The 20,014-nt window shown below is 51.9% G+C and overlaps 1 protein-coding gene across 2 annotated transcripts; it reads right to left on the reverse strand.

The window, feature by feature from the left end:
• Nucleotides 1-1,806: 1,806 nt before the first annotated feature.
• LOC148658880 (ankyrin repeat and BTB/POZ domain-containing protein 2-like) lies at nt 1,807-19,475 on the reverse strand. 2 transcript variants are annotated; one of them, XM_088640591.1, is made up of 18 exons: nt 18,966-19,475; nt 16,433-17,280; nt 11,839-11,985; nt 11,097-11,301; nt 9,544-9,696; nt 8,074-8,239; nt 7,548-7,637; nt 7,215-7,316; nt 7,041-7,128; nt 6,250-6,382; nt 5,765-5,958; nt 5,170-5,348; nt 4,763-4,868; nt 4,342-4,444; nt 3,850-3,928; nt 3,306-3,374; nt 2,963-3,076; nt 1,807-2,764 (listed from the first exon to the last, which is right to left on the reverse strand). In XM_088640591.1, exons 2-18 carry the CDS (start codon nt 17,262-17,264, stop codon nt 2,555-2,557), a joined length of 2,970 nt encoding a protein of 989 aa, XP_088496717.1. In that variant the 5' UTR covers nt 17,265-17,280; nt 18,966-19,475; the 3' UTR covers nt 1,807-2,554. The 2 variants fall into 2 exon arrangements, with proteins under 2 accessions (XP_088496717.1, XP_088496716.1); XM_088640590.1 differs by having other exon boundaries at nt 16,433-17,311; nt 18,966-19,474.
• Between the last annotated feature and the right edge of the window lie 539 nt (nt 19,476-20,014).

The raw sequence follows: 20,014 nt of genomic DNA on the forward strand, positions 1-20,014 counted from the left end.
GACCTCAGTGTGACTTCTCTTAGATTGATTAGTAATTGAAAAAACAATGGATGTGTTACTGTATATCCAGCGTGCTCATAGAGCACACACGGTTAACCGGGGCTACAGTACATCTATCACCTATGTATCTACATGTTCTCGGAACTTCCGCTGTGGCGCTTTACCCAATCAGAGGGTCGGTTCTCACGCTTCACCCAATCGCGGCCCGAGCTGTTCGGGGGGGGGGGGGGGGGGGGATTTTAGCCAATCACGGGTCTGAGAGCTGTTCAAACTAGCAGCGCCAGATCGATAGGCTTGTTGACTGTCAATTAGAATATATTTCTAAAATGCTTTACTTATTTGCAAAATAACTATATCGACTATTTTTTAACGTCTTTATTGAGTCGCAATATACTCTTCTAAATAAATACATTTTTATTTGCAATATAACTGTCTCCGCTGCTTTCTGTAACGAATACTTGATATTTGAACACTTTTAATCGTATATTTAAGGTAGGGGAAACAACTTCTGCTTTGTACTTAAAAAAATGAATAGAAATGTAAAGTCTATGATCATTATATTATTATGCTCGTGCATTCAATTTTGTTTTTTATTGTTAAATTATATCGATCTTGAAACTAATATGGGCTCTCGTGTTGCTCGAGCCAGTGCAGTGAGGCACGAAGTAGGGTGGGAGCGGCGAGGGCACAAGCCCTAGAACCCGAATCCGTTACAATAACAAAAGGACAGACAATGAAATATGGGCTATTTCGAAGTCGCAATTCTGAGATACCATAGCATTTTTTTTAACTCCCTGGCGGAAACGGGCTTCCATATAAAACTACTGAACAATCTAAAAACAGGCATACGGAATACTTACTTACAAGCAACAAGTGAAAATTAGCTCTTGCAGCTTTTCTTTAGCTAAAGACAAAGTCCTCATCTGAGAGACTTTTGCAAATTAGCCGTCATTTGAACGTGAATTTGCCGATTCTAGAGACAGTGACGAGATTATCGCCATATTTAATTCCAAGCCCTGACGCCTGCGTCTGGTCTAGAAAGTCAAAACCTCACAACAGAAGTAGGCACTGACTGTTTGTGTGTGTCCGCCGTGACACAGTAGCGTTCGACAGCCTAGGTAATTGTTGCTTAACCTGTGTGGTGAGAGAGAGACGGTATGTATATATAAGGTTCCGCTCATTCTGTTGTTTGATTATACCGCTCGAGGATTGCATTGTAAATTGGAGGGGTGCCCCTATGCTGGCAGGACGGACAGTTAGAGCCCAGGGCCACCCACTTTTGCACAGGCCCACCCAAAAATCAATTCCTGGCTACGCCCCTGCTCAAGAGTCAGATAGTGGCTTGATTAATTCGGCTTCTCTGGCTCTGCTGCCCGTTAGAATCCCAGCCATTTGATCAGCAGGGAGTCTGCTGTGCCTGGTGTGGGGTCGGGGTACAGTCCTCGGCCGCGGGCCGAGGGGATGAGCACATGATTATGCTCTGTTGGCTATTTCTCATGCAATAATCTTTTTTTTTGGCCTTTCATTCGTCAAGATTAAGAAAAAGAAGTAGAGAGCTGCAAAACTGGTCTTTGAACGTTTAAAGCACGAGACTCATAACTCTTCGTCCAAACATTCTGAATTCTGGTGTCTGTGTGCTCTCGGAGTCTGTGGATTGTGCGGTAACTCTAGAGCATGTAATGGGTCAGTTCTGGGACTCCATCGGGAGCTGTGGAGGGATGGAGCTCTGCTGACCTTTGACCTGAAGGAGCAAAGTCTGAAACTGTCAAGCGGAGAGCCACCTTCTTAAAAAACGAATCTCACACCTCGCCATAAATGCATATGTTTAATTAGACACCTTTAACATATCCAAATAAACATAAAAATGCCCTTAAATAAAACTCCAAAAATAGTTAAATTACAAAACTGAAAAGGTGGGGGTGAACTATTTCACAGTATTGCACATCCACTGGGAATAGCGATCAGCACCGGCCAGCGACACCTTGTCAACAAGTGGGTCAGTGAATACACCCCGACTGCCTGTTTGTACCCCTCACACTGCTGCAGCCCTGCAGCAGCTTCTTCACACCCACTTTCCCTTCTGGGGAAAAGGGGGTCCCCTCTGGGGGGCTGAGGGGGTATTCCAGGCACTGCCCCATCGAGCTGCAATATACCGAAGGCAGAGGGAGATACCAGCTCTCTCAGAACACGCCAGGCAGGAGCGGCACTTCGGACAGCAGGGGGCGCACTCTCCACATGGAGACTGCTGCTGGGGCCAAACAGCCAATTATTGTCATTTAACTGCCCCCTCACTTCCGATTTAGTCCTTTTAGCATCAGAAATGAAAACTGAGCCACTTTAATCTGTCCTTCATACTCCCAAAAGCAGATGGAAAGGCATTCAGGCGCAGCTCAGGGGAAAGGTGACGATTAAGAGCAGCAGTAGTGTCCCTAGCCTGTTTCTGGGCTGGCTCTGTCACCCAGTGTGCTCAGAGGAGCCCCGTGACAGCAGTGTGTGTTGCTCACTGGCCACACGGCCCGGGCCTCTGCACTTCTGCCCTGCCTGCCCATTCCCTCTACACCGTGGTCTCCTTGGCAGTGGGCTGGTGGATGGCGTTCATCCTGGAGGTCAGGGTCTGCAGGAGGTCGTGAGCCAGGCTGTCGTCGGCCGCAGTACTGTCGCTGCCCTGCAGGAGGCAGCGGAAGCAGCTGACCTCCAGGAGGATGGCCAGGTTCTTAAGGAAGTAGCCCTCGCAGAAGGCCTTCAGCTCCAAGGCCTGGCACAGCTGGGAGAGAGGAGGAGAAATGAGCAGGACGCAGATGGAAAAGGGTTACAGAGAAGACTTTTCACACGCTTGTTCATAAGCCTGGACACAATACAAGAGCAATACAGCCAGGACAAAGCATGGAAAGAACTAGGCTCAAGCACATCAGAGACCCTCCCAGGCAGTGATTAGAGGAGCTGGGGGGCACAGGCACCACACCTTGGCTTGCTGGTAGATCCTGACGGCCTCAGCAGGGTAGATGTACTTGGAACAGAGCATCTCGCAGTGTCTCTTCAGGGCCTTCAGCCGGAAGACATGGGCTGCGTGAAGGACCTGGGGGAGGATGGAGGTGGGACACTGTTGACATCTGACCTCTGACCTCTAGTGTGTGAATGTCATGAAGTCAGCGCATGCAGGCAGGAAGCATGCTGAGGTTAATGCACAAGAGGGTGAATTACTCGGTTTCTGTCATTTTTGGTTTTCTTCAGAGTATTCTTTGGAGGAGACAATGTGATCCTAGGATCCCAAAGTTTGATCCCCACTGATTCCCCTGTAGCCTTACCTCCAGAGCATCCTGCTGGCTGATGTGCAGCCCTTCGGTCCCCCCGTTGTAAATGTACTGCATCACTAGCTGCAAAGAGACACAGGGTGCAATGAAGACTTCTGATGCACCACATTCCACCAGTGACCTCAAGGGGGAGCTGCGCATCAGTGCTCCTCACCCCTGGCCCTGACATCCTCACAACGATAAAAAGCTTTAGACGAGTGGTAATTAAGGCCAATTAAGCCAATTACCAATTCAATTAATTCACAAGCAATCCAAAATGAACGGGGAACGGGAAGACTCTCCTGGACTGGAAAGGAGGAGGAGCACTGATGCATATAAACCCCTCTGCCACACCAGCCTACTACAACAGATTCCACAAACAGCCCCTGTGGACCTCTCTTATAGTGTTAAATTACACAATCCTTAGCTGGAACGTGCTGATTGAATTCCTCTTTTTAAAATACTGAAAGTGCTGAATTTATTCCTTTTTTTGAATGCACTTTTATCTGGCCCCACACAGACCAGCACACAAACTCCACCACACCCATGCCATCCTTACCTGGAAGGTGTGGAACTTCATATCCCTGATCTCCACCTGGCCAGGGGGCTGGGCGGCGTTGGAGACCAGCTTCTGCAGGCTGTGAAGGAAGAGAGAGACTGAGCCACAGCCAGCTCTCGCAATACAGTGCTCTCGCAATACAGCCAGCAGAGTCGCGCCTCTGACAGTAACAAAGAACTGGTCCCGTTTCAGGCCGAGAGCAGCCTCAGTGATAAACAGAAGAAACATGCTGGTTTGGTAGTTAAAAGCTAAACAAAACTAAAGGTTCAGCCATTCACTTCCTGAAGGAGGCTAGTGAACACAATATTCTAACTAAGGCCTTACTAGTGTGTTGCAAAGCTTGAGCATCATTTCTGCTGTGTGCATGACTGACACATTTATTGGTTAGAGGCCCTGCCTGTGTGTGTCAGCTCTCTGGGGTGCAGCCCCTACTCTCCTGCCCCAGGCATTCAGGAGCCTGACCTCAGGGGGCAAGTGCACAGGCCTCCTCACCTGGGGGAGGCAGACGAAACCAGGTCCCTGTGGGCATAGAACGGCTTCCCCTCCACCAGAAAGGTGAGGTCGGACGTCTCTTTATTGTTCAGGCAAGCAGGACCTGGAGCAGAGGAGAAGCAGATGTCATTTACAGGCTCCTAGATCAGCCAGATCAAGTCATGCAAGCTGCTCTGTGCGCTCTTGGTCTGAACCATCAAAACGAAAACATAACACTTGTTTTCAGCGAGTGAACATCCACTCAGCTACTGAGAAAAGGGTTTTGATCCCACCTCCTGCTGGAGAAATACTGCATTAAATGACTGAAACTTCAAGACTAGATGGCTCTCCAAGGGAGCACCAAGCAGAAGCTTTGAGAATGTAAAATCAAACGATCAGTCAAGTCACTGAAATGAAGCCTGAATTGAAAGGAGGAGCATACCGCGCCGGGGGCGATGTGCGGGGGCGCTGTCGTGCACTGTGGGGACGGGGTAGGGCCCGTAGCAGCAGGACAGGATGGTAGCCAGCAGCTGGCCGGTGGACTCACTCTGAAACAGACAGAGGTCAGAGGTCAGAGCCGTGTCGCCATGCCCGAGGCTGAGCTCCTGAGTCAGCTGAGAAAAGCCTAACCTACACCCCAGTATCCTGATCCTTCAGATGCAACAGAACAGTTAGTAAATCTGGTTAAAGAGAAGAATGAGAGGGACGATTCAGGTTTAGGTGGACAAACAAAAGTATTTTTTTCTTGTCAATACCAAGACAAACGATTCACCCTCCTTGCAAAAGCAATTTCATACAGAGTTTAAAACAAAAGCTTCACAGTTGTCCTGGCCCGCCCACAGTCCTTACCTGGCAGCACTGCAGGATGTGGATGAGCAGGGGCAGCCCCTCCGACACCATCTCGTTGCTGTACACCTCCCGCAGGCTGGAGAAATCTCCCAGCAGGCTGTGTGTTGCGTCCCAGCGGTGCTGTGTGAAGGAGGAGCGCAGGCACTGCAGCCAGGTGTGCAGAGTCCAGGGAACAGCCTCTGAGGGGGGAGAAGAGCCTGGTGAGCATCACGTGGCCCAGCTGGCACCCACACATAGTCACAGCTCGGCGCGCTCCAGTCTCCCTCCTCCCCAGCTAACAACCCACTTACGTCCCTAACTGGCTTAACTGGATCAATTTAACAGTCTCTCCTGTTAGTTTAGTAACTGGTGATTTAGACAAACCTATAAGCTCTGCTGGGTTGTGACAGTAAAAGGCTTAAATCTGTGTAATACAGGCTGTGTTGTTCTTATTCAGGATTCTTTAACAGCATTCTTAATCCCTTATAAACAGATCTTGTCCAGCACAACCTCAAGGTTTGTTCCAGCCTTCAGTACAAATTGCTGGCTGTGTAACAGCTGCACAATACTCAGTTAAAAAATATATAACTAATGAAACCACCCCCACTCCCCTCACCTTGCTGTCGCAGCTCCAGTGCGATGTCAATGTAGCCGTGCTCGACGCTATGGAACAGCGCCTCCTGCAGGGCCCTCCTCTGAGCGCGCCCCATGCGGCGGGACTGGGCTCCGCCCCCCGCCCCCTCCGCCAGCATGTCCTCCAGCGTGAGGATGTCGCTGGTGGGCTGGGTCAGCAGCCTTCTCAGCACATTCCTGAAACACAGGAAACACCGGGGCTCTGGCTTTACTCTGCCACTGATCCCATAATCACACAGCAGACAGCTGCCTGGGGGCTGACCTCTGCAAGCCGTCAAGCCACAGCCTGTCTGCCAGCATCAAGTGTTGATCCACCTCCCCTTGCTTATTACCAGCCTGTGTTCTCAGGTCAGTACTGACAGCACAGCAACCCCACTCTGCCCCCACACGGCCCACGATTCCACAGAACATGACATCCGCTTTTTGCTAACAGGGACACATTCGAGAGCAAGTACAGCTGCCCCTCACCTGTGCCCGTGTGCCGCCGCCAGGGCAAAGGCACTGGATGTCCCGTGCAGGGAGGTGTCGCCCCCTGGCTTGCAGGACCCTGAGAGGGGATCAGCGCTGTGCTCCAGCAGCAGGGAGACCAGCTCGTAGTGACCTGCAGGAGAGAGGGAAGACAGACCTGTGGTCAGTCAAATATTCTTAAAGAGACTTTCTACTGTCCAGTTTGCAGGCTTAATGGACCCCGGCTAAACTAGGAACAGGTACTGTATCTGTCCAAGTAAGATCTCATTACAAACAGAAGGTCTTACTGCCAGAAGTTCATATCAGAGCATTATGAGTAGCATTGACTATAGATAGCAGGGCTTTAGTTTAGAAATAGCTGGGCCTGGATTCAGAGAGCACAGGGCCCGGGTTCGGACAGCGCAGGGCCCGGGTTCGGACAGCGCAGAGCCCAGGTTCAGACAGCACAGGGCCTGGGTTAAGACAGTGCAGAGACCAGGATCACACAGTGTAGGGCCTGGGTTCAGACAGTGCAGGGCCCAGGTTAGGACAGTGCAGAGCCCAGCTTTGGACAGCACAGGGCCCATGTTCAGACAGCACAGGGCCTGGGTTTAGACAGTGCAGAGACCAGGATCACACAGTGCAGGGCCTGGGTTCAGACAGCGCAGGGCCCAGCTTTGGACAGCGCAGGGCCCATGTTCAGACAGCGCAGGGCCTGGGTTCAGACAGTGCCGAGAACAGGACCACGTGTTCAACACAGGGCCTGTGTTTAGACGTCACCGTGCCTGTGCTCGGACAGTGAAAGAACTGACCTGCGGCAGCAGCCAGCTGCAGGGGGGACTCGGCCCCCTCGCTCTCGCCCACACAGCCGTCCACATCAGCGCCCGAGTCCAGCAGGAGCTGAAATAGAGAGCCCAGTCAGAACAGGATGTCCAGGACGAGCCCGAGACCCCTCTGTGCTGCAGGCAGGTGTATAGGCTGGGTACCTGTGCGATGGACGTGTGTCCGAAGGCGGCGGCGAAGCAGAGGGCAGTCCAGCGACGCGTCTCAGGGTGGGCGCAGCGTGCCTTCTGTATCCCGCAGGGGACCTAGAGGGAAACACAGGCGTTACAACCCTGCCACCAATCACTGGAAGTACCCAACACCTTTTTCTGAGCCCTGAATTTCAGAGAGATTAATATACTGACAGCTGAAGTGGAACAGATGCCAGCACACACTTGAGTGCCAGGAGCAGGAAAATGTACTTTGGAAAATCTACACTGTCCCAGGTTGCACACCCTCCACTGTGCCACCACCGTGCCCAGTGTACAAGTACCCACCAGCAGGTCCACAGACGCACCGGCGTCCAGCAGCACCTGCACCATGGCCTCATCTCCACCGGCACAGGCGTACATGAGAGGGGACAGGCCCTGTGGAGAGAGGACACAGTTAACAGGGCACAGGGGAGACAGGCGAGTCCACACTGAGTTGCATCAGGCTGAATGCCAAGCTCTCTGACCTCAGACTCTGTTCATATTGCACAATCGCCTTGCTTTACTAACCTTTTCTTCTACCACAGCTGCATAAACCTCGATGTGTTCACCTGTTCACTGTCACAATTACACTATCACACTACTGTGCTTCACTGCTGTGGCACATGATTCCTTTTAAATGACAGGATCCTTTAACTACAGGAGTAGAATTACATTGCATACGGATTAGAAAACAATAACAGTGCCTACAGCCTCATGACTGCAACATTAGTGAATACTGCACTGTGGCACACCACTCCCATCCTGACTCTGCAGGTGTACAGGGCAGTGCAGGAGTCGGGTCGGAGCTGGTTCAGAGCCAGGCCGGCAGTACCTGATCATTAAGGGTGTTGATGCCGTCAGGACCCAGCAGGGCCTTAGCTGGGGCCACCAGGTCTGTCCGCCCGCAGCTCAGCATCCGGAAGGCCAGGTTCCAGCGCAGGGCCTGTTCTGCCACCACAGCCTCCAGCCGCTTAGAGGCGTAGAGGCAGCACTCCACCCTGAGAGAGGGAAAAAGTGGGGAGAGAGGGTCACATTGGATAGAGAGAGGGGGGATAGAGAGGGGCATGGGGAGAGAGAGAGAGTCACAGGGGAGAGAGAGAGGGACACCAGGGAGAGAGGAGGGCACGGGTGAGGGCTGCTGCCCCAAGCAGGAGGTCCAAAATAACGCCATACACTGAAATCACAAGTTTGATTCTTTGTAAACCCATATTTCAGTATAAAAAGAAGAGACACCCCCATAACAGGTTTTGATTTGCTGTTTTTGAAGAGTTCTGTACTAAATAGTTTCTATCCTACTACACATACCAGGACACAAACTACAGGACCAGGCTTTATCTAGGAATTTAATCTTTCACCACAAATTGCGCTATATATTTCTGAAATGTGATCACCATTGAACAATCCTGCAGAATATTTACTAAATGACCACAGTTGTACTTTTCCACCTGGACTGAGCGCTGTGCATGATGCACACCAGCCTGGCACACAGCTGGGATACAGCTGTTGCCTCCATTCCTCGCATTCCTGCCGCTCAAAATGACCAAACCACAGGCTGACGCGGGCCCCGCTGGGCATATCGCAGCCCTCGGGAGAGTGAGAGGCACAGGGCAGGTTTATTTTCCATTTCTAAATTCTAACCGCAGTTTCAGTGAACTATTTTGGCACAGAATAGCGAGGGGCTGGGCTGAGATCCAGGTCAGACAGCCTTCCAGGTGTGCAATGGCCGGCTGCCTGCTGGGCACCAGCCCAACTTCAGCAGAAGAGGAAACTACCACCGTCAGCTGCCAGCAGTTCTGAAGAAATTCACGCTTGCTGCCCTGAAGTACATCAATATCTTGTCTTTGTCACTTATTTTTTATCTCTTTTATGAGGAAATGAGTCCTGGACCTCACAGGCAAAGTGAGCAGGTGCAGACATGCCCCTGCCACACGCCCTTCCCACCACTCATCTAACTCCGTAACAATGCACAACAGTGCTAGTGCTGATTGGAGGAACGGCTAGTCTATCTGTGATGTCACAGGAAGCAGACAGACTTCTGGGAAATCACTTCTTTGAGAGAACCATGACTGACTAATCACTAAAACAACCAGTGTCACCGTTCCGTGTGAATACAGCTGAATCAACAGTCCTACAGATTGCTGCTAACCCAGAAAGAAATCAAACACCAGCCTTCTCAATAGAGCACGGACAGTCCATTGATCCATGGACAAATGAAGTCAGACTCGGGAGACTGTTTGTTCCAAGGTACAGTGCGCTTGGGATGCAGATAGAGAGACAGGCCCCCAGTCGGCCAGGTTGGTACCTGAGTGGGCGCGGCTCGCAGTCGGCCCCCGGCAGGAGAAGACGGGCTGCTTGCTGGACATCCCCACTGTCCACGGTCTGGCTGTGTCGGTGCTCCGCAAACGCCAGGCACACACGCAGCCACTCCCCCAGGGGCGGCAGGGCCATCTCCGGGCTGGAGAGAGAAAGAGGCCGCTACAGACTGACCCACTAAGACGAGACAGCTATACTCTGCACAGCAAGACGCAGAACAAGAGGGTGTCCTCTATCAGAGGGACCGCAGGAATGAAGAGCAGTGATGTCAACTGAGGAGGATGAGGAGCAGTTACAGAGAAGGGAGAGGCCGCCGGAGGAAAGGGTTGCTGGGATGTGGGACAGGCTACCCAACATGCTGTTGAAGCTGAGACCCTGGCACCTTTCAAAAAACTGGAAGAGATCCTGGGATCAATGAGCTACTAACTGCCTGAGAGGCTAGAGGGGCAGATTGGCTCCTCTCGCTTCTAACCTTTCTTGAGGTCTCACGCTCAATGAAGCATTAGGAGGGGAAATGAAGAGGGGCTGGACTGGAAGTCACAGGGGAACACCACACCAGTTCGTCCCAGCTCCCCTCACTGTCAGAACCACACCGTTTCGGGACGCGCTGGGAAATCACCTCCCACCAGCTGCTAAGGGATCACACAGAAGCGAAACTTTGAAAAAAATTCCATTTCCCTCTTTGTTATTGTTCATGTTGACCTTTGCTGGTCTAGAGCATTTATCTCCCTTGTGTCATAATTTACTCAAGCGTCTGTTTCTCTGTACTCTCCGACTACTGCAGCCTGAGATTGTGGGAATCACCAAATATCACAGCTTGTTAGTCAGCGTTTTTGCCCATCCCCTCCCCCTCAGCTGTAACTGTTGGGTTTGTGTTTTTGAACAGCAGACTGGCCTGGTTCAAGTGTTGGCCTGGTTCAGAACAGCAGAGACAGAGTTACAGGTACAGCACCTTGGTACCAGTGGGCCCGGGCCAGAGACAGGTACCCAGTCCTGCCCACAGACAGAGGTACAGCACCTTGGCACCAGTGGGCCCGGGCCCGAGACAGGTACCCAGTCCTGCCCACAGACAGGCTACCTGCTGCCTTTCCAGCACACGAAGGCGCTATTCATTCCCACATCACAAGACCTGCAGCCCAGACTGTGACAGAGCCTTGTGAGCTGTTCATGACTCTCGTCTGCCTGCAAGAATTACTCAAACAGCCACACCCCACAGCAAGGCAGAGTTAGAAAACACAAGGAGTCTTATATATGGATCTCTTCTCATCACAACAACAAGCACGATGACTTAGCAGCAGCAGCCTGTTTTGATCAGTAGCCTTAACGGCGAGCAAGAGAAGTGTGTTCTGTGTCATACTGACGGGGGTTCAGAGGTGCGTCGGGAAACTCCCTCTCTGGAGGTTCTCCCCCGGGGGCTGGCAGGAGAGGCAGAGCAGCACTCAGCCGGCTCCGGCCGTCTGACGGCATGACATCACCACCAGGCAGCCCTGACGGCAGCACCCGGCGGGAGGGAGAGGTGGGGGCAGCCGGACAAGCTCTCACCTGTCGCTGGTGAGCCGCACGCGGCGGGGCTCGGCGTGCGCGCTGTCCCACTCAGCCGGGCGCCTTCGGGTGTAGTAAAACAAGCTGTGCAGGGCCTCGGGCTCCCAGGACAGCGCCCCCTGCCTGAAGTGCAGTTGGAACATCCCTCCGGGGTTGCAAGAGCCCAGCCGCTGTAAACAGTACATGGCGTTGATGACCAGGGCGCCTGGAGGGCAGAGGGAGAGATATCAGAACAACAGTTACAGCCATGTCTGGGAAGACAAAGAGCACAGCCGATAGACCAGTGATCTAAGGGTTTACAGACAGAAATCTGAACAGTGTCCCCCGGGAATCTACCATGAATTCACAGTGCTTTTACACCCTTCTGTATCCTACACTGTGTGTTGCTTTAAGACTCTCCGCCAGTCTGGGGACCAGGCCGCAGACTCGACAGCGTTTCCTCCCTGCCTTCCGCCCACTCTACCTGACGTGCGCGCACACTCGCTCACGCGCTCACAGACCGCGGTCACGCGGCAGCGCGTGGGGACCCGGCAGGCGGGCGACTCGCGGCGAGTGGGAGCTCCTGGGGGGTTTCACTCGCCACCCCAGTGCCCGTCAGCTGAGAGTGACTCACCCACGGCTCGGCTCGGCTCAGCTCCCCACCCTGGCCGGTGCGTCTCCTTTCACGAGTCCTGACAGGACTCTTTCACACTCTCTTTGTCAGGGATGACATTAGTATTGTCCTCGGGCTCTCAGTACTCACTCAGCTCGGCCACGCTGTCCACCGTGCTGGTCAGCAGGCTGTGCTCCAGGCTCTGCAGCTCCGTGGGGCCCAGGGGCGAGGTGCTGCCGGGGCGACCCAGGGACCCCCGAGTGTACACGCTGACATAGGAGGGCAGGACCGGGGTGTCTGGGGAAAGAGGAGAGGCAGGGGGGTCAGAGAACAGCGAGGGTGGAATCAATGATAGCACAGATGTGCTGTCATCCCAGTGCGACAGCAGTTCGGAAATTCTATACTCAAGGACGTGATCATATGTAATTTCTGGTAAAGTTTATGCCCTCGCATTTTTCCTTAATCAAAAAACATGACAAAGCCTGATGGTCTCGTTAACATCTCCGAGGAACGTGGTCAGGCCGCATTTAGGACTGTGTAACAGTGGGAGTCAGACTTATTTCTGTTGATTCAATGGGTTCAAAACAGAAAGGAAAAGCGTTCACAAATTCCCACAGAGCCCACGGAGAGAAAGAGGGAAGAGAGATCCTTTCGGTTGCAGGAGCACACCAGGTCACCAGGTAAATGTGGATGTTCCATCATGTTGAAAGCTGTCTGTCACTATCACACCCCAGAGCTGACAGTAAAGAGGAAATGAACCTCAATGCTGTGGAAAACCCACAGATCCTGCTGCCCACTGGGGAGAAAATGACATCACAGCCTTTCAGCCTAAGCCTGTCTTGGCCTTATTTCACAGAAACGGAAGAAAAGAACGTTGTTGAGCGGAAAAGTCAAGGACAGGGTGACTTTCTGCTGATACGTGATCTCTCAAGCTCGATCTGTGAGGAGATGCACCTCTCTTGTCCGTGAGGGAAAGGCAGTTCAGTCCAGGATCCTCATGGTCCCCTGCTGCTCCGCCAGAACCGGGCCACCTGACAGGACAGCACTGAGCCGAGACCCGGGCCGCGCTCGCCTTCCGGAGCCAGAGGTTGTGTCGGGCCTGGAGGCGGCACACCACCAGCAGCTTCCAGGAAGTGACCTCATCTTGCTCCTTACCTCACACGTTATCACGGTCAGATTCGTTTTAAAAAGCAGATTAGAAATGACACCAAGACAGCCACTTTCCAGTTTTCTTTTCCCTTTGAAACCGAGGTGTCAGCATCCGTAAATATCAAGGCGGTGTTAGTGAAATTAGAGCGTTGGCTCTTATCTGGTGCTCAGACTGACACAGGAGCGCCGGAGATGAGCCAGCAGGACAGCTGCTCGCCCTGCCTCTGACAACACAGCAGCCAGTCCCAGAGGTCACACAGGTCACAGGTTTGTTTTTTCGAGACAGGGGATTCTCAGGTCAATGAGGTCACAATATAACCACAAAAGGGGTTCAGTTTCAGTCCTCTATCCTCTAGATTCGTCACTCGGCTGATGGAGTCCCCAGGAGATAGGTGCACCCCCTCGTAATCTGTGCCACGTCACTCTGACTGAGATTTATTTTTACCACAGATCCTACAGAGATCATGAGATGGAGAGGAAGATGCTGTAGTTTCCACCTGGGGGTGTAAAAATAGCAGCACAGTGGGGAGGAGGGGACCATGTGACAGTTTCCTGTGGAGGAAAGTAGCGAAACGACTCTCTCCACCCCGCCACTCTCTCCTCCTCCCACTCCCCCTCCCTCTGCCTCCTCTGGAGACTCCAGCACGCGTGTGCCAGAAAATAAACCGTCTTCAGTGCTTCATGCCCTGCCATTCCCTCTGACAGGAGTTCTAGTTTTGTCTGTGGGTATATCCTTTTTCTGTCCTTTGTGTATTTTTTGTGAGTTACAACTCTTCACAATTCGTTGAAGACTCGATCCCGTTCTGTGACCTTTTAAAGGCATGGCGCGTGGCGGAGGGCAACGATGGTCCCTGAGGCCGTGCCTTTCCTATAGGCCTAGCCTGGTATACACAGGCTTACCCAGGTGTACCCAGCAAACCCACCTGTGGGCAAAAAAAGAGCTGTGGTGGCCAGGCTCCAGGCAGCTGTGATTAATCCCCGCCGGACAGTCCAGTAGGAAAAGGGCTGGCTAAGCTAACTGCTCTGTGCCGGTGGGCTCAGTCTCTCCTGTTCCTGCTCTGTCGCGCCATGGCCAGCCACCCCGCACATCTGAGCACAACAGCAGCTCTTTTGTTCTTTGCTTTAGCCCAGCTTAGCTATTTTCAAAGCCCCTTTCGCCCACTAACCCCATTGTTTGTGAGAAACAGCTTCACTCAGCAGTGGCTCGACCTCAGTGCCCTTCATCATTTTTCTGCTGGCTGGTTCAGGACGAGGCCAGAGCTGACAAAGACAGCAAGGTCTTTAAGAGAGGCGGGGCTTCTCAGCCACTCCAGTCCTGCCTCTGTAAATCCATGTCCTTGTCTTGGGTTTTGCCAAGGCTGCAAAGCCCAGACGTTCATTTCCTTGTAACAGATAATCTGTCCCACATGCGCAATCTGGGCTTTTTTTTTAAGTGATTAAGAATCAGCAACATCTCAGATTAGTGTTTTTGCTAAGGCTGGAAAATGAGATTTAAAACAAAAAAGGAAATGACCGGCCATTACTCAAGCTATTGCTTTGTACGAACGTAAAGCCCTGGAAAAAAGTCCCAGTACAAGGGGGCCCCTTTTTCTGCAAGGAGACAACAGCTTGTGTGATGGGAATGGGGTGTACACTGAGAGGAACCCCAGATCCCCTCCCGCCCGCGCTGCACACACGCACCTCCACATTCCAGCAGGACCTTGGAGTGTGTGCAGCCGGCACGCCCTGGCGCTCCTTGGGCCAGGCACGGAGCCAAGCCGCTCCGATGGGAAAGTGCTGGAACTGTCAGAGAGGAGAGCCGGGGCAGAAGAATGAAAAAGAAAACAACTGTATCTCTCAGATCGGAGCGAGAGCTGAAGACAGAGGCTACGAGAGCAGACTCACCCAGGTGAGACCAGGCATGTGGGCGCAGGAAGAGAAGACTTTGAAAAAAAGAACAATGCAGCACAGCTGTGAGTTGGCCTAGAGGCCGCGGGAGCGCTAACCTCACTCTGCGCTCCTGCACTATGATGCTAACAGCACGCCCACACAATGTGGGTCCTGGTTCAGAGGCCCGCGGTCTTGCAAGATGCTTTCTTCCCTTCTGTCTCTCATGTTTCCGAAGACGCGTCCTCGGGCGCAGTTTCGCAGAGTAAAGCCAAACAATCTGTTAATCCAAGTTCCCATGGCGCAGCTAGCATCGGAAATTGCACTCAGGTTAAAACGGAAGCCTTATGTGAGACTGGCTCTTCTGTTACATAACAGTACAGAGATGCCTACAGAAATGGCTTTTCTCTAGTTAGCACAGGAATCTTTTCAAGTGTCTTCGTGTCCCCTTCCAGTCTTCTTCAGCCTGGCCTTGTTTTGGAATCATTGTTACTGTTTCTTTAAATAATTCTGCTTCGTCCTGCCTTCTACACCCTGCGCTATAAAAGCCTGTAAGCGCCGTGCAGGATCTGCATGAATTTAAAACTTAAAAAACGGGATTTTCTAGGTGTGCTTACAACCTGTGACATGCAGCTACTGCCTTCACCCTCCTCTAAGTTTGCAAAAAACACATTCATTCTAGGAAATAGCAGGCTCCACTGCAACATCAACACAGGGTTGCTGATACCAGAGTTTGTGACTTTGTGTCTTAGGTGTCCTGAAGGATTCTAACCCCTGTAGCCATTCTCAGAAGACTGAGGATTGCACAAGTGTCGTCTTTGGTATGCCGGACGGGGGCAGAGCAAATGACCCTCTCTGACCAGATCATTTCAGCCTCAGGCAGGACAGAGGATCTCTTGTGCTTTATTGAATGAAATCAGCATGGAGTCACTGGGAAACAGGAAACAGGGATGATTCAGTGCTGAGAGTTCGAGGAAGACGGGGGAGGCTCTGTTTAGAGATATGAGGCAGTTGGTATTCCTCTGAGGCTGTCAGTATTCTCATGATTCAGTATCAGCCAGAGAAACCGACCCCTGACTCCTAGCCCATAGACCCTCACCCCTGAACCCCACCTCCACTCCTCAAGACACCCACGGGGTCTGACGCCAATTTAACTCTCTGCAGTGAAAGCCCCAGGAACAGGGACAGCTCTCTCTACTGTTGATCAGGCAGGACCGTTTGCCTTCTGTTAGCACGGCCCCACCACTTGGACCAGATTCCTCACTGTTGTTGCACAATTGTCAATGAGGAACATGTTGGTGCAGCGGTGAGCAGAACTCATGATTCAGCTTGTGACTATAGAAATATTGTTTCCAGGTAATTCTGTAATATTTCAAATGAAACAGATAAATAAAACCTCCACTGAGCAGTCTGGGCCTTAATCAAAACCAGTTAATAAACGGCGCTCGGGTTTGTTTCTATTTCTGCTGTTTCCATCAGTGCTTACAGGGCTCTACCAGAGCCAGCCCAATGACAGGTGAGGCTCTATCAGACTCACTGAAGACAAAGAGAAACCCGATTACAGTGCACAAGACCAGTACAGGGTAGGGAGTAGGTTAGTATCACAGGCAAAAGGATGCATTAGTGGAGTAAAGTAGTGTAGTAGCACGTTACAACCCTGTATTAACTCTGGGAGCAGAAGACTGGTCTAGCTGCCTGATCTGGTCTAGCTGATTTGACTCCTCCTTACCATAAGCGGTCTTCCCACACAGCAGGTGCTGGTATGGCTGGAAGAGTCCCCAGAGCTCCGCGTCATTATTCAGCATGTGCTCCAGGGCCGCCTCCTCATCCTGCGGGCCCCCCTCGGCCCCAGGGCCGCGCTCCAGCCGGCTGCACAGCTCCTCCAGCAGCGCCTGCACCGCGGCGGTCAGGTAGACGGCAGCGAACTCGTGAATCCGGGGCGCCACGCGCGCATCCACCATCCAGCGGAAGAACCGGCCCACGGACAAGGCCAGGCCGCAGCGGGCGCTCTTGCTGCGGATGTCGGGCTCCTCGGCGCTCATGCTGCACAGGGACAGCGCCTGCACGCCGGCGGCCACGCAGCTCTCCGACAGCGACCAGGACAGCACCAGCTTGGCGGCCGTCTGCACCTCGTGCCGGGTGCACTTCCCGCAGAGCAGGCTGAGCCGCTGCGCCTCCCGCGCCACCCTGAGCAGCGTCCGGCCCAGGCAGGTGGACACGCGCCGGATCAGTCCCTCGGACACGGTCCAGGAGGGCAGGCACTTCCTCATCACAGCCCCCACTTCCTCCTGTGTCCAGGGCAGGTGCTCCAGGGGCGGTAGTTTGGGGGCCACCTTTTCCAGGTCCTCAGGTCGCCCCCCAGAGCAGTTGTGGCACTCACCAGCACCCAGGTCCCTGCGGAAAGGCCCGTCCCCGGGCAGAGTCCATAGGCTGTCCCCAGGCCCAGGGGACAGTGAGAGGACAGAGGAGCGGCATGACCCCGCCATGCCCCCGTACCCCGAGTCCAAAGTCAGGTCCTCGAAGGTCTTAGGAGGAGTCTTGCGCTGGACCGGCAGCTCCATCAGAAACCCCGGGACCCTGGATTTAGAGGACATGTCAAGACAGTTTCCTGCAGGAAGAGACAAGAGAATGATCAGCAGGGCTCTCTCAAGCCAGAGCAGGGAGGTAGGGAGCAGCTGTGCATTGACAGGACTCAAGTAGCTGAGGGTTAGTACCAGGGAGAGCTCACGGTTAGTGCTGGGCAGAGCTCAGGGTTAGTACTGGGCAGAGCACAGGGTTAGTACTGAGGAGAGCTCAAGGTTAGTGCTGGGCAGAGCTCAGGGCTAGTACTGGGCAGAGCTCAGGATTAGTACTGGGGAGAGTTCAGGGTTAGTACTGGGGAGAGTTCAAGGTTAGTACTGGGGACAGTGCAGGGTTAGTACTGGAGAGAGCTCAGGGCTAGTGTCAGGGACAGCTTAGGGTTAGTACTGGGGAGAACTCAAGGTTAGTACTGGGGAGAGCTCAGGATTAGTACTGGGAGAGTTCAGGGTTATTGCTGGGGAGAGCTCAGGGTTAGTACTGGAGAGAGCTCAGGGTTAGTACTTGGGAGAGCTCAGTGTTAGTACTGGAGAAAGCTCAGGGTTAGTACTTGGGAGAGCTCAGTGTTAGTACTGGAGAAAGCTCAGTGTTAGTACTGGGGAGAACTCAGGGTTAGTGCCAGGGAAAGCTTAGGGTTTGAGCTCAGGTTCAGTGTCAGGCACAGCTCAAGGTTAGGGCAAAGGAGACATCAGAGTTAGGGACAGAAGACATCAAGGAAAATATTCACTGCTCACTGATCTGCATAAACATGGAAGACTTCTGTGTGGAGGAGGAAGGTGTTCTGACTAGTCTGGCAGTTGGTAAGCACTTTTCTCACCAAAAATATCCCAGAGACAGCAAATAAAAAAATAAATTCACGGAAAACCATTCTTCGCCGTCTTTTATGGATACACTGCTGATATCCCTTTTCTTGCATATGCTATAGGCTTTTGTATGTGACCGCTGTGGGCTGGCTGTAAACCAGGAGACTGTCGCTCGGGCTTCACGTCCAAACTACACACCCCTTAAAGAATAAATTACACTGTTTAAATGGGTCAAACAAACTTAATTCCGGAACTACAGCTGACGTTTCAAAACACTTTTGTAATATTGCAAAGAACTTACTGTTCTATTGCATGAATAGGACGCAAGTCAGGAACTAGGATCACGAACATTTCGCACGTCAAGAAGTTGCTTTTTTTCAACGATTAAAACCACCGAACTGTCTTAAGAGAGAGACAAATCAGTTTAAGGTGTGAAGTTTGAAAAACTAGAAGCGTGAATAACTGAGCGTCTTCTACCCTGCATTCAGAGTAACGATTCAAGGAGCGAGCCGCTAGCTGAATAACCCACCGCGAAGTTCGGCTGACACACGGTGCGGGTCTGTATTAACTTTACGTGTACACCCGAAATCAACCATAATCACACCTATTGATCGGAATGCACATACACATGCAGGGATTCTGCAGGCTACATTTTATTTTCCCAGTACAACTGTGAATCTTCCACCGAGCCAAGAAACAGTCACTCACATTCGCCTGAAGAATCGCAGACCCAGACAAGTCTAAAAGATTCCAGACAGAACACGCTACTCTGTGTCCGGAGACCAGACTAATCCCTACCATTAATGATTGACAGATGTCTGGGATAAAGGTCCTGCCAGTCTTTTAGAAAAGAATGTAAAATACCGTGCTGTTTTAACTTACCAACTCTGACGCTACAGTTGGGACATATCCAAGCGCTGGGGTGTTAATTAAGAAGATCCAGATAACGGCCCCTTTCAGATTCAGGCTGTTTGTTTAAAATGTACACATGCAAGCCGAATTTCCCCCAGCTCGCGTGCTGCTCAGTCTTTCACGGCTGACTGGTCCAAAGTTCGACGGTCCAGGTAAGAGACTCGGAGGTTTAGCGAAGGGGCCGGACAGTCAATGCAAATTTCGAAGCAGTGAGCCAATGACTTTCGACACTCCGCTGCTTTGTTTCTGAAAAGAAAACACACAGCAAGCAGGGGGAAAAAAAACTAGCCCGACCGGTCCTACCGAGTTACAGACCCTTCCACACAGCCTGCCTCACACGGGGCTTTCAGTCTGCGTGCGCTGAGACGTCACTGAGAGTCAGCCGGACGTTTTCTTGACTTTCCTCAGCAAGAGGCTCTTTTTTTTTACACCGATGATGTCCCGCACGATGTTCCTTCTCGCTCTCGCAGGATGTCTGCGGTGCGTCTGAACTGTAAAACTAATTTCAAAAGCACAGCCTGTCTCCTCGTGGTTTTCTTGTTCTTCCTGTGCAGTTTCTGTAATAGCCTTACGTGAGAAACGTCCGTGGCCTAATAATAAAATCACACATAAGACACACGGTGTCACACTGACTGGAAACCCACAGCTGATGCACAAACAGCAGAGCTTTTGGAAACGGGGACAAGAGCCACGAACACAGTAACATAAGCTCACTTTCAGAATGACAGGCACATTGCACACACAAATACAGAAACACAAACTCACTCTCCAGATGAGAGGCACACTGATCATTGTGGCAATAAGTCTCGTATTTTTAAAAGACGCGTCGTCTGTATTGTTTGTACTGCTGTATTATGCTTTGCACACACTTTACACACGCTAATTTTCGTTATTGTTGAATCTAGCACAAAGAACGTGTCGGTCCTATTTGAACATAACTGGTGTTCTATTCTCATTTTGTTTTTCAGTTGCGTCTACTGTATGTATTTTTTCTTCTTTGCCGACCACAGAATTTCTGT

The sequence above is a fragment of the Lepisosteus platostomus genome, chromosome 7 (genome assembly GCF_059453375.1).
Source record: "Lepisosteus platostomus isolate fLepPlt1 chromosome 7, fLepPlt1.hap1, whole genome shotgun sequence".
Classification (NCBI taxonomy): domain Eukaryota; kingdom Metazoa; phylum Chordata; class Actinopteri; order Semionotiformes; family Lepisosteidae; genus Lepisosteus; species Lepisosteus platostomus.